This window comes from Megalopta genalis, chromosome 11, assembly GCF_051020955.1.
Source record: "Megalopta genalis isolate 19385.01 chromosome 11, iyMegGena1_principal, whole genome shotgun sequence".
Classification (NCBI taxonomy): domain Eukaryota; kingdom Metazoa; phylum Arthropoda; class Insecta; order Hymenoptera; family Halictidae; genus Megalopta; species Megalopta genalis.
The window spans coordinates 10,054,439-10,067,453 of record NC_135023.1 but is presented as its reverse complement, the minus strand read 5'-3'; the positions used below and the strand labels follow the sequence as shown (position 1 = coordinate 10,067,453).

The 13,015-nt window shown below is 33.0% G+C and overlaps 3 protein-coding genes across 3 annotated transcripts; 1 reads left to right on the top strand and 2 right to left on the bottom strand.

Annotated features, from left to right (window-relative positions):
- Window positions 1-3,143: 3,143 nt before the first annotated feature.
- On the top strand, window positions 3,144-5,541 carry LOC117226347 (activating signal cointegrator 1). The gene is made up of 10 exons (XM_033480585.2): window positions 3,144-3,313; window positions 3,379-3,488; window positions 3,554-3,669; window positions 3,736-3,838; window positions 3,929-4,196; window positions 4,249-4,549; window positions 4,624-4,787; window positions 4,863-4,984; window positions 5,047-5,238; window positions 5,322-5,541. The coding sequence occupies exons 1-10, from the start codon at window positions 3,246-3,248 to the stop codon at window positions 5,390-5,392; spliced, it is 1,515 nt and encodes a 504-aa protein (XP_033336476.2). The 5' UTR covers window positions 3,144-3,245; the 3' UTR covers window positions 5,393-5,541.
- tamo (PUB and ZnF_RBZ domain-containing protein tamozhennic) lies at window positions 5,519-10,364 on the bottom strand. The gene is made up of 6 exons (XM_033480581.2): window positions 10,217-10,364; window positions 10,094-10,160; window positions 9,723-9,863; window positions 9,450-9,649; window positions 9,198-9,377; window positions 5,519-9,126 (listed from the first exon to the last, which is right to left on the bottom strand). The coding sequence occupies exons 3-6, from the start codon at window positions 9,853-9,855 to the stop codon at window positions 7,792-7,794; spliced, it is 1,848 nt and encodes a 615-aa protein (XP_033336472.1). The 5' UTR covers window positions 9,856-9,863; window positions 10,094-10,160; window positions 10,217-10,364; the 3' UTR covers window positions 5,519-7,791.
- Window positions 10,365-11,024: 660 nt separating this feature from the next.
- LOC117226342 (DET1- and DDB1-associated protein 1) lies at window positions 11,025-12,982 on the bottom strand. Its single transcript, XM_033480580.2, has 4 exons — window positions 12,810-12,982; window positions 12,400-12,538; window positions 12,262-12,323; window positions 11,025-12,183 (listed from the first exon to the last, which is right to left on the bottom strand). The coding sequence occupies exons 1-4, from the start codon at window positions 12,810-12,812 to the stop codon at window positions 12,073-12,075; spliced, it is 315 nt and encodes a 104-aa protein (XP_033336471.1). The 5' UTR covers window positions 12,813-12,982; the 3' UTR covers window positions 11,025-12,072.
- Window positions 12,983-13,015: the final 33 nt, after the last annotated feature.

Below are 13,015 nucleotides of genomic sequence, written 5' to 3'. Positions count from 1 at the left end.
ATCTTTTCAATTCGTCGGTTATCTCGCGAGTATATGAAAAATTTCGAAAAGAACAAGCACAGCATATAGCAAACGGCGAGCGTGGTATCGTACTTCCGATAGACGACTTTGTATTTCGATCGATGACGGTGCCGTGACTCCGCGAATTTCGCATAACGAAATGCAAATTTCGCCTTATCGTCTTTTCCAATTTCCAAGCGGTCGAGTTCTCCCGTGGAAAAAGGTTTCGTTGATCGCCGACTGCTTTCTACAGAGACAAAACCGTTTTAGAAAGTGACGATGGCGGTCGACGATGACAACGCTCCGTCAGAATTATTTTTAATCGCGGATTCACCGCCTAACGAAGCAACAACTCGCGATTCGATAGCCGGGCAGGGTGTAGAGCTCCGCTCTTGGTCTCGATCGAATTCTCTCGGCGATCGTATCTAATAAAACTGATAAGATAGGTGTTATCGAGCTACGTTTGCTCATGGCATAATGTTTACGGTATCCCGATCATAGATAAATACTAACAAGTCGCGAAAAGTGGAGTATTACGCAACCCTCTCGCTGGTTTAACAATTTCGTGGGGGCTATAGTTTCAGGAACGAAAATAGAATGATCAACCTCTTGACGGATATTAATCGCCGCCGTCGTGATAGAGATCAGAGTAAAAGCAACGTTTCTGGAATCCTTGGTGGCAAATGTAACCTGGAACATGCATAATTCAGTAATACCGTAAATAGTTTCCGTAAATTGGTTTCATTTTTAACTGGATGTTATTTAATAATTGTTTAAACGTTGTTCGAGCATTTGTAGCGAATAAATTGCTTCCCACATGCACGTACAATAGTAAATAAGTGGCAGTTATCATCCAAAGGATTGTCCGGAGCTTCTCTGGCCGAATATCTAGCGCAGTGAAACGAATTTGCGCGCACCCATGATGGATCGTTGATGGATGATGACCCTGAGCGACAGGCTCCGGAGGGCGCAAAAGGAACCGTGAATCTGTTGAAATCGTTTAAGATGTTATTACGACATAATTCATGCATTGTACGTGTCAATAATGAAGACGCCTTTCATCGCTATCCGACCCAATAAAGCCCAGCTCGAAAGTCGTTACGAAAATGATCGCGATGCGGAATGATATAGAAAGTTCATTGCACAAAGACCCTTTATCGACTAACACGGCAATCGACCCAATAACGTATTGATAAATATAATCAGTCTCGTTTGCTCTTCTCAACCATTATACAATCGCTCAAGCCGCGAATACGAAAGCATCTTCTACTCGCGTCAACACGCTGTAACACAAATATGAGCTTACAGCGTGTTGATGCGAGCATTTTTATTAGCACGGAACTCGATCGTCATGAAAACGGTGAGACAGAAACACAAATATGAACTCTCTGTCTCACCGTTTTCACGACGATCGAGTTCCGTGCTAATAAAAATACGTTTCCACTAATTACATGCAACCGTTTCAAGGTTGTTCTCGGATTTTCTGCATGTACGGCGCAAGCGACGGTTATCATCAATCTTTCGAGACGTTTCCATTGAACATTGATGAAAATCTTTCTGACTGATCCCATTAATGCCGGAAGCCCAGTAATGAGATTTTTAATGACTGTATTATATAAAAAATCTCCAAAGGAGTTGTACGACTACGTCATTGCGAATAATGTATTGTTTCGCTGAGGAAACTGTAACTGTAAATAATAGGTTTTTAAAAACTATAGAACGTTTCGAAATATCGGCCATGGGGTTTTATCGTGGCGAAGAAACTTCGTTCTTGCCAGACCTCATTGAAATCGAATTAAGATGTATCGCGATCCATCTTAATCGAACAATTCGCTGTGCGACCTATTTGCATCGTCTTGACACGAGTGCATACAGCTGCACCGATGCAGAATTTCTCTGGTAGCGCGGATCGTGTCAAGGCGAGTCACAGAAAACGAAACCGAGCTTTCAAGCGACATTAAACCATCGAACGAGCGGACTAATGTCGCTAATTGAAGAGACAATAATGTTACAGCGAGTTGCAGATTCCAAATTTGAAAGCATAATTGACTCGATTATTTATCGCATAGATTCAACAATATAAAAATTAAAGTGTACTAAAAAGTACAAATTCAAGAGGTGGTACGCTCTAGCTTACGAGCGGCACAATTACCTCAATTAAAAATTACAGAGATTAACAGAGCGTTGACAGGGCAATCTGTTCGCGTAACAATGATATTACGTCGGAAATAGCGAAGACATCATTGCTTATCTCGATTCTTCAGCGTAAACAATAATCTCCGTTTACATTACGACTATACAATAAGATATAGCCATACATACGTAGCTGGCGCTGACAATGATTCATAAAGAAGTTTTCTAGCATCTGCACGCAAGATGAAAACGGTGAACGCATGGATACATTATTAATGGACGCGTGAAAACGCGAAAATGATGCTGGTCGCAGTGCAGTAATTGTTATGTAACAACAGCAGAAATCGAGACCGAACTCGTGTATGGACGAATACGTGACTCGGTTGACACGTACCAACCACTGAGTATGCAAATTTAACTGCAGGAAGATCCGTTTGTTAAACGTCCCGAAGGTCTCGCGTTGGCCTACGCAAATTTTTCAACCAACGCGACTTGTATACCTGAAAAAATGCAACTTTTACTCGACGATACTTGAATCACCATAAAAAAAATGAATAAGCCATAATTTATCACCTCCGTAAGTTTTACAGGTTATAAATTTGATTTTAGTAGAATTATGGTATTTACAGATTATAATTATTCTAATTCGATGGTAGACGCGTTAACTATAACCATAGAAAAACCATTTCGTTTTTCAACATGATAGTACGTGAAACTCAAGAACTAAAAATAGGTATTACGAATTACTTTCATTATAGAATTACGTCTTTTGTTATTCGGCGACTGCTATGCATTTTATCCAAACTTACAAGCTGTTCGTTCATATAACGAAATCAATCTTCCTTCAAAAAGGCTGTTCTACCGTAGACAGAAGGGGAGAATAGAGTCCACCACTTCTAGTTAATTGTGGACTAAATCAACTGCTTTACCGACCCAGAAGTTGAATACAGTTGTTCATAGACGTGAACCTCAGCTCCATGGTTCTACTTCTCTCTTACAATTACGTATGTACAACAATCTGTTTTCTATCGTGAACTTTCGTAATATATGAACGATCGTTTTATATATACTTAGTTTTCCAAAAAAGATATTCGTATAATAGTTCATCGAAAATGAATGAATGGGTACAAAAAAATCTATCCGAACTCTTAGATTTTCCTGTTATAGAAGATATTGTAACGTAAGAAAATTGGCTATAAAATAATATTGTAAATAAATCAGTACGATACAATCATTTGTTTTCAGATATCTTACGAAAATAGAAAATGAGAGAGATTTAGACGAGGCCTTGTATAATCTGTTAGATCGTACTAATCCTAGGCACGAGAAATTTATTGTAGACTTCAAAAAACAAGGTTTGTATCTTTGATTCATGTAACATATTTTCTAAACCAGGTATATTCACTGTTGTTGTTTCTAGCATTAAACAAAGATCAAGGATACAAAAGACCAAATAATGTAGGTAATGAATGTACAAAACAAAATGGAAAGAAAAAAGGAAAAGTTAAATCAAAAGAGAAGCGAGAAAACAAACAGGTATCCAAAAAGATTGGCGTAGTTTAATACTTTGAATTGTAAATTGACCAGACATTATTTGTTTAGTTTCAAGAAAATGTAAAGGTAGAAAAAATAGAAAAAAAGAAAATTAAGTTTACAAATTTGTATTCATCAGATGGCAAGGATGGACAAATAGTTTTGTTAAAAGGTACTTTCTACGTCAGGATTTCAGAAGTAGTGTATATTTAATATTCATTTGTTCTATGATCCTCATATTAATGTAGAAATATTTTATTAGGCAGACATAAATGTGATTGCGAAGCAAGAAGACATGCATTAATCAACAATTGCCAGAGTTGTGGAAGAATAGTTTGCATGCAAGAAGGAGCGGGCCCTTGTCTTTTTTGTAATCAGCTTGTATGCTCTCCAAAGGATCAGATGATCCTCAGTAAAGATACCAAACAAGCTAGTGTAATATATAATAAGTTAATGAATCAAAAACCAGTCAAAGGAGTCGAGGAATCCATCAAGCAAAGAGATAAACTTCTTGAATATGATCGTTTTGGGTATGTACTGTGTATGCTTTCTTAAGAGACAAGATAATGTTATTTATTATAGTACACAGGGTACAAAGGTGATCGATGATGAATGTGATTACTATCAAACAAGCAATATTTGGATGTCGAGTAGTAAAAGGGAATACCTACAAAAATTAGAAGAAGAAAAAAATGCAAGAAGACATATGTCCCGTCTGAATAAAAAAATCAATATTACATTTGACATCATGGGTAGAGAAGTAATTGAAGAAAAGGAATATGATGATTTTAATGAAGATCAGTTTATAGACATTTCTGATATAGACATTACTGAATTCAGTAGCCACAATATGTGTTCGGATATAGAATGTGAACGTCCGATTGTAAGAATATTATTAACAACTTTGCATATATATCAATAACATTTAAATTAGTAAAGAATATCATATTTTTGCAGTATGTAAAATCTAATGAGTCTGAATTGTGTATGACTAGAAGCAATGTTTCATCTGGAATACAAAACATTATTCAAGACAAGGAATATTTAGAAATGTCTGATTTGGGAGTATGTTTGAGCATGCATCAGCCATATGCATCTCTGTTAGTAGCTGGGATAAAAATGTAGGAAACTATGTAATGACATCTTTGAATGTATTAAAAAAAAGACGAAGTTTTCATACTCTACTGATTTTATAGGCACGAAGGACGAACTTGGTACAGCACACACAGAGGGAGATTGTGGATAGCTGCAACAGCTAAACCACCAACTAGAGATGACATTTTGAGTCATGAACATTTCTATCGCCTTATAAAGAATGGTTGGTACTTAATTATTGCATATTACGCAATTATCCATTATTAACAATATCAATGTTTTTAGATAACATCGCATTTCCCGAGAGTTATCCGATTAGTTGTTTACTAGGCTGTGTAACCGTGACGGACGTTTTACCTCAAGAAGAGTACAGAAAAGTTTATCCAAATGGAGAGAGTGATAGTCCATATGTCTTCATATGCGAGAATTTTTACTCATTACCAATGAAATTTCCAATACAAGGAAAGCATAAAATTTGTAAGTAACATAAAATTATTAAGCTGTGTTTAGAGTTGAGGATATTAAATTGAAAAGTTTAGAATTGATATTATTTCTCACAGATAAGTTGGACTCAAAAATACATCAAGCAGCTGTTAAAATGTTAGAAAAAGCTATGAAAAATTCTTTCTAATAATGGAGTACTTGTTTAAGTAATAATGAATGATTTTTCTCAAAATTTTATTTTGTTGTTATATTATATGTGTTCCTGCATGTAAGTAAAACGTTTGATTTAAGTTACGAAATAATAAAAAATGCGTTTCTGTTGCAATATATAATAAATGTTATTTATTATTTGTACACAATAGAATATATATTACAATATACAGATAGTTTGCAATATGTTACAGCAACCATTATAAGATTTATATTTATATTACACTAATCGCTCTTTTCTGTATGCGATCAATGAAAAAATATTAGCAGTTTTTTTCTATTATATTTAAAATATCAGACTTCTGCAATATTAAAAGTAGATTTCAGTAAGGTCATTCTACGACAAAAGTCTATAAATTTGAAGTATAAAGGGAACATGATTCTTTGAAATGTGGCGTTAGAAATTTTATTGTTCTTTTAAAGTTAGAGTACTATAGTTATACGTATTTTAAGAACATATTAAAATCTAGCCTTAGTAATAAAAACTCGGGGAATTGAAAACAAAATTTGTACTTGTAGACTAATAAAAAATTATGTGTAAAAGCCTAACAAACAATGAGAAAACACTCATATTTAATAGTTTAAGACACGAATACGTAATTATACATGTACTGATAACAATATATTGCGTCGTCTAAGATAGAAAGCAATTTTGAACAAAATAAATTGATTTAGGAATGTATAAATATGAAAATATTCTCTACGTATTCTTTTCTACAAAGAAAACTATTATTTGATGCAGATTTGAACTGAAATCTTTAGTTACTTATCTACCAATTGGTTGCTTAGTTTGAAATGATAGCTCTTAATTTGGATATTGTGCAGTCTATCAATGATTATATTATTTAAATTTCTTATGCATAGGTACGCAAGTATTGTATTTCTATAATCATATTATTTAAATAACAAATAATTATTTAAAGAATAAATATACGTAAATCAATTCAAGATAACAAGTTATGTTTTTTCGTATATCCGCAACATAAAGCAACATTTCATTGAGCTGTTCAAAAATAATTATTTTACTGTCAACATTCTATAGACTAGTATTTAGTATCCTTTTTAATAAAATACATTTTTTGATGCCAAAATCAATAAGCAAGTAAAATGATATATATAAAATCCCGTTAAATTTCACCAAAGAAAAGGGGAAACCATAAACGTCTATATAAACTTACAATATACGTATATGATAACAGTACAAACTAATATGTTTCATTCTAAATAACATTCCAATATATCCAATAGATATTTTTCCTCTAAAATCGAAGTTTTTTTTATGAGTTCTTCATGTGAATAAAATACAGACGCCGTAGAATAAATAGTTTTCATATAACTTCCAGTATTATAAACTATTTAGGCTATCAAATATAATCAATGATTCTTTCTCCATTCATAATCTTTAGATAAACACGCGTATATGTTTAAATACTGTATTGTCGAATCAAATCTGTTTATTAAAGCTTTAGCAACAATACAGGTTTAATTACATTTCAATTATGTTCCTACACCTGAGTCTCCTTTTACTCGGTGAAAGCGTGAACTCGTTTTCTTAGTGTTGGAATAAAATTATGTAAAAAAAAAACAATGTTAACGTAAATAAAACGTGTTACAAAAAAACATGTAACGTAGAAAAAGAGACCCAAATATATTTGGACATTGAACTTTGTTGCAACTCGTTTAATGAAATATATACTTCGTCAAAAGTACCTGAAATTTTTACCTAAAATTTTTGTACGACTTGATCCGACAGAAAATGGTATCCGCACATGCCCATTCTTACCCTCTTTCAAACAAGTAATAGGCCACCACAATATTACCACAATACTAATACATCCATATCACAAATCTACTATATTCGAACGACTTTAAATAAATAATTTTTATATCTCCATTATATACTTTTTTCAGACATTGTAAATTCGATTAATATGGTAATAGGGTATTCCACATCGAATGATCACAAAATTATTTATTCTGAATAGTAACAAAAAAAGTATATACTAAAATTTCAAGACTTATTTGAAGAATTAAAACAATACTGAAGAACGAATTATGGACTTCTCATTTGCAAATACATATCTAAAAGTTTACAAAATTAAAAAAAAAAATCTCATTTGTCCAAAAGCATGATCACTTGGAGTGGAATAGTCCTAGTACTTTTTCAATTTTTCCTACATAAAGCGATCAAAAGAAATCGTTAACACTAACTCGAATCATTACGAGCATTATAAATGTTAACATAATTTTCTTAAACACTTTACACGTATTTATATATCAGGACAGTGTAATGTATCCAGGCAATGTACTTACCATTTCTCTTTGTGTTCAAACACATGGAATATTAAATGAAGATATTCATTTTGAATAATTTCTCTATATGTAAGTAGGTGAATCTTTTAAACTGGTACCACAGACTTCGCAAATTGAGACATTCTGCTCATTGACCAATGTACATTTTGGACACTCTTTCCCACCGCTAGCTAAAGGTTTATCTTCGTTCCCTTTATGTTTAGACTTTCCACACATTTCACAAATATCTCTGGACGATGAATTAAGGTATGTACAAGTGGCACAGTTCCACTTGATCTCCATCTCCATATCATCTTCCTTTTGCGAATGAGATAACTCAAAATTCTTCAACGTGTCTGCAATCTTTGCGATCTGATCGGAGGATCTATGAGACCGCTGAATTGGAAGTGTCTGACTGCCATGCTTCTTATCCTTATTGTGCGAAGACAGGTGACTCTCGAACGCTGCATCAACACGATACCTGTTCGAATCGGTTAAGTCGAAGGACGAAGACTTCTTCTTAAATGGTAGCGTATCATGGTGATAATGTCGACCGTTAGTCACGGATAAGTTGATATTGTTTCCATCGGTTCTCATGCTTCTCTTTTTCTCGAATCGATATCCACTGTGCTTCTCATCGTTATGGTTTTGCTTCAACATCTTTTGTTTATTCGTTCTGGAATCGCAATCTCGTTTATGCAAGATATCCTCTCGATCTCCGAGGTCCTTAGAGTAACCTAGACTTTCTAAGTTTCTGTACACAAAGTCCCAATCATAATTATTTCTATCAATGATTGATTTCGCTTTCTTATCAACCTTCCCATAATCGCAATGGTCTCCGTCGCTGGACTGCTTTCTATAATAATCTACTTCATCTAAGTCCGGTATTCGATGAGACGATTTCCGGTTATGGAGTTTTTCGTAATTGGTAACAGAGACAGGCATATCCACCTCGATTAATCTACCCGTAGGCACTCTCGAATACGTCGGCATCGTAGCGTAATAAGAATTTGCGTGAACATCGCTTAAATATTTATTTCCATGCGGCAAACATCCGTAAGCGCTGCATCTGTTCATGAAGCCATGCTCTATCGGTGGAAAATATCTGGGCGCCGTGTTTGTGTCTTCAATATATCTGTAATCAGTTTGACAAGCCGACACAGGCATGTTATAATTAGGAGGCATTATGTGATAAGGAACCGACGGTGACGCTGCATCTATGCACGTAGGTTGGGCGTAATGATAGTCCCTGTAATTCTCTATTTTTGTGCGGTTCTGGTGCATCTTCTCGAGAAAACGATAATTCAATGCTCTAATTGCCTGCTCCGGTGTCCCAACATGATTTTCTCTGAACTCTAAAACCTCCAGCCAGGAGATAGTACAGTTTTGAGAAACGTTTTCCCATATTTGTTTTAATATCTGCATCGAAAATGATACAACGTTTCAGTAAAAACGAGTTTTCATTGATGTTAATGGTTTAGAGATATTACCTGACACTCAACAAAGGCTACTATAGCATCCCTGCTTACACTGGATACCTTATCAGGGTCTATAGGACCTTCCAAAGTAAGAACACCCAATCCTGTGTGTTTATATCCCATTTGTTCAAACATTAATTCTGCTCCAATTAAATTTGCCTCTACTTCATGTTTATAATATCCACTATAGGTCTAAGAGATCAAAGAAAATGGATTAGTTACATTATATGTTAGAATTGTGTAAAAAATGTTAGTAGTACTGACCCTTAACGTTCTATATTCTTTTCTCCAAGGCTGAGCCAAAAGATTGGCAGCGTACAAAGAAATTGCACTCCAGGCAGTTGCAGCTCTGTAACCACTAAAGTCTTGTAGAGTGGCTGCAGATCTATGCAATATATCTGCAGTCTCTTGAAAAACATATTTATTCTCGTTCGGAACAAGGCAAAGGTATTCTTTAATAAAACCTGAAATAAATATAAAGATAAAAGTCATCATCAAGATGTAATTTTATAAATCATTAATTCTTTCATTACCTACCTTCTAATTTGTGACGCTGTTGCAACTTTAATGGACTATCATCCGTTTGTAAATATGCCAAATGGCTTTGTTCTAATTTCATACTAATTTCTTGCAGTCTGTCTTTTCCTCTTGTTATTAAGTCATTTGCCATTGTTGTTGCTAAAAAACACAATCACCCTTCATTATTATATTTATGTATACTTACAACAGCATTTGAATTATTTTGCACAGACAAAACACTCATGAAGTATAATATTCCTGTGTCAAGTGCAAGACACTGAAAGCTCAATGAAACATAAGAAAGTTTGTGTAGAAACAACATGAGAATGAAATTGGTAAAAACTAAATGAAAGTAAAAGGTGTCAATTAGAAATAGACATGTTTCACACCTATTAGAAACTCCTAGGAATGCAGCTTTAGATCAGATTCTTGATTCAAACTATGGCTAGCTCCAACCTAAAAATAAATCCTATATTTAGAAGCACCGCTACAGTGTTTATTCCAGGGGCTACCATAATATATTCTCTATTTGGAAGATGCTCCATCTCAGGTCGAAGTTTCCGTTGAAATTTTTATCTCGCGTTAAGGACATTGTACATCACTTCATAAACAATAAATATTTTTCTCCACAACTTTTTTCTTGGTTATGTTGCAGTTATGTCACGACCACCGAACATGCATATGCTAGAGATCGATGCGTATCTCGGAGATGACATTCCTTCTACTCTGTGTAAAAATAATTACAATTGTACTACAACTATCTTGACATTGTTACATAGCTAATTGGAAACTTTATTTTGAACAACACTGCTGTCCTTGAAATACTGAAACCTTTTTCTCGTGACTACGTAATTGCACACATTTAAACAAAATTCAAGGTTTAGAACAATTACATTTTTATAAATCAATCAACTGGACCAACAGCATCCAAGATGGTAATTAAATTAAATGTTTCACGTAAAATTATATGAAAATTAAGTTAATGATCAATTTAAATTTGGCGCCACTAAAATTTATTCAACTACAATAGGTACAAGGAGCCATATAACATTGATCAAAATTTGAGTCCAATGCATGTAGTGGTGGACTTATGTTACTAGGTTTACGCCACCTACTTTTAAGAAAGCCTATGTATTCCTAATACTCTTATTAGGAATGTAGAATATAATAGAAGTATGTAAAAGAGAGGAATGGTTTTTACGGAGAGATAGAAAGACTTTTAATAATATTGTATTACTTCTTGTACACATAATGTAAAATCAAGGTGTATTATAGTATTTCAAGTAATAAATAAGAAACGAATGCACAAACAAAAGGAACTACAATAATTATTATTTTATTGTACTTTATACAGGATTTATTGCAACGTGTCTTATAATACATGTTTATTTTGCAAAGTTAGCTCGTTCAATTCTTTCTTTGTTCAACGAGTTACAATTTAGCAAGCTTCTTTTGTTTAAATATAAGGGAATTGTTATAAAAAATACAATATAATTTCTTAGTAAAGTGTAATATTTGTTTACACAAAATTAACATACATCTAAGATATTCTGTTGTTTCAGAAATATATAAATTTCTCATGAACATTTGAAATTATATTATGTGAAGACAGTAAAAAATGTATAGATCGGCTATTTAATTGAAATTTTCAACTATAAGAATGTATTACGTTTCATGTACTTTCCTATGTGTAACATAGAGTATTAAACTTATGACTAAATTGTATGTGACATAGTCACAAAGGAATTTTATAAAATGTAGAACACCTTTACAAAATTACATCTGGCTAAATGCTCTAACACGGTATTATTTTAAACTAATTCAATATTAATACTTACGTCCTACACAGGAATGTAATTATATTGCTATAATTACACTTTAGGTGTCCTTCAATTATTAATATTACACGAATGAAAGAACGATGTCAAATGAAGCAATAATAAACGTATTTACTTATACGTATTGTGCATCTAAGGTAATAGATGATAGATAATAATCATCCAATATGCCATGTACTGATTCGTGAATCAATTTTGAACATACAGTACAATACAGAAAGGCGCTCATCAATTCAACATAGCAATTAATCCTATTTTCATTACAGTAATATCATATATCTAAAGAAAAATTATTGGAAACGTTCTTTCCATAAACTTAAACTCAATCTTTTGAATAACATATAGTTCAAATACAAATTATATACTTAAAATCTATAGGAAACGTTTTGCAATAATCTTTCTAATACACAGATATGTTCTGTAACATTTGAGACTCATATTTGCACTGTGTGTTGTTGATGTATGGTTTGTCTTGATTACATAAAAAATGTAATCCATTCAGAAATATAAACCAAACTTCGCAATATATTTTAAAGAATATTATTTGCGTCAAGACGTTGCCTTTTGCTACGAACTGTTGTTCCAGAATCATCTTCAGAGTCACCATTGGCAGATAAAAAATCTCGTTTCCTATCAGTGTTCTGAAACATTTTATTTAAAAATAAATAACAAAGGATAGAACAATATAGGAAATATAATATTTGGTTTCTTAATATTACCTTCTTGTCCCATTGCTGGTGGAGGTACCTTAATAATATAGTTGTTTTTTCGGTAACTATGACTGCAGTAAATACATGAAATAGTAAATAAATTCCGTTTATATGAATAACATGGCTTATAATAAATAAAAAATTTACCTTGTTCTGAGGGATGATCTCTTGTTGGTAGATAAACTGAAGGTTTTTTTACACAAGTTCTATTTCCATTGTCCGTATGAAAATTAGCAAAATTATTTTCATTGTGCGAAGGCAAGCCCTTCAGAAACTCTGCGACAGACTTCAAACACAGAATTTCGATATAAGAAAATAGGCTAACGTAAATATCAAAGATTTATTCATTTTTAATTAAATGTATATATACTAAAAATCTAAAACGTCAAGATTTGTTGTTTAATTAAAAGAAACACTGGTCAAATTCGAAAGGAAATAATTTAATTTCCATGTATTCATTTTTTTTCAAAATATTTTAAGATAAACGATGTATAACCTAGAAGATTATTTTGTATCAAGGAAGAATGCTGTGAACCTAAATAAAGAACAAGGTTTACCATTTCGATACGATTAAATCACTGCAGAAGTTATAACTACGATAAAAAATTAATTTAAAAAATCATATCCACATGAGAACGCGTAATATTTATATACACAAGGAAAAATATGTTTCGAACGCTGTGCTAATTGGTACGAAATCAACTACCATCCACTACATACCGTCATTTCTTTAACCACAGATTCTAAAATATCTAGATATGCT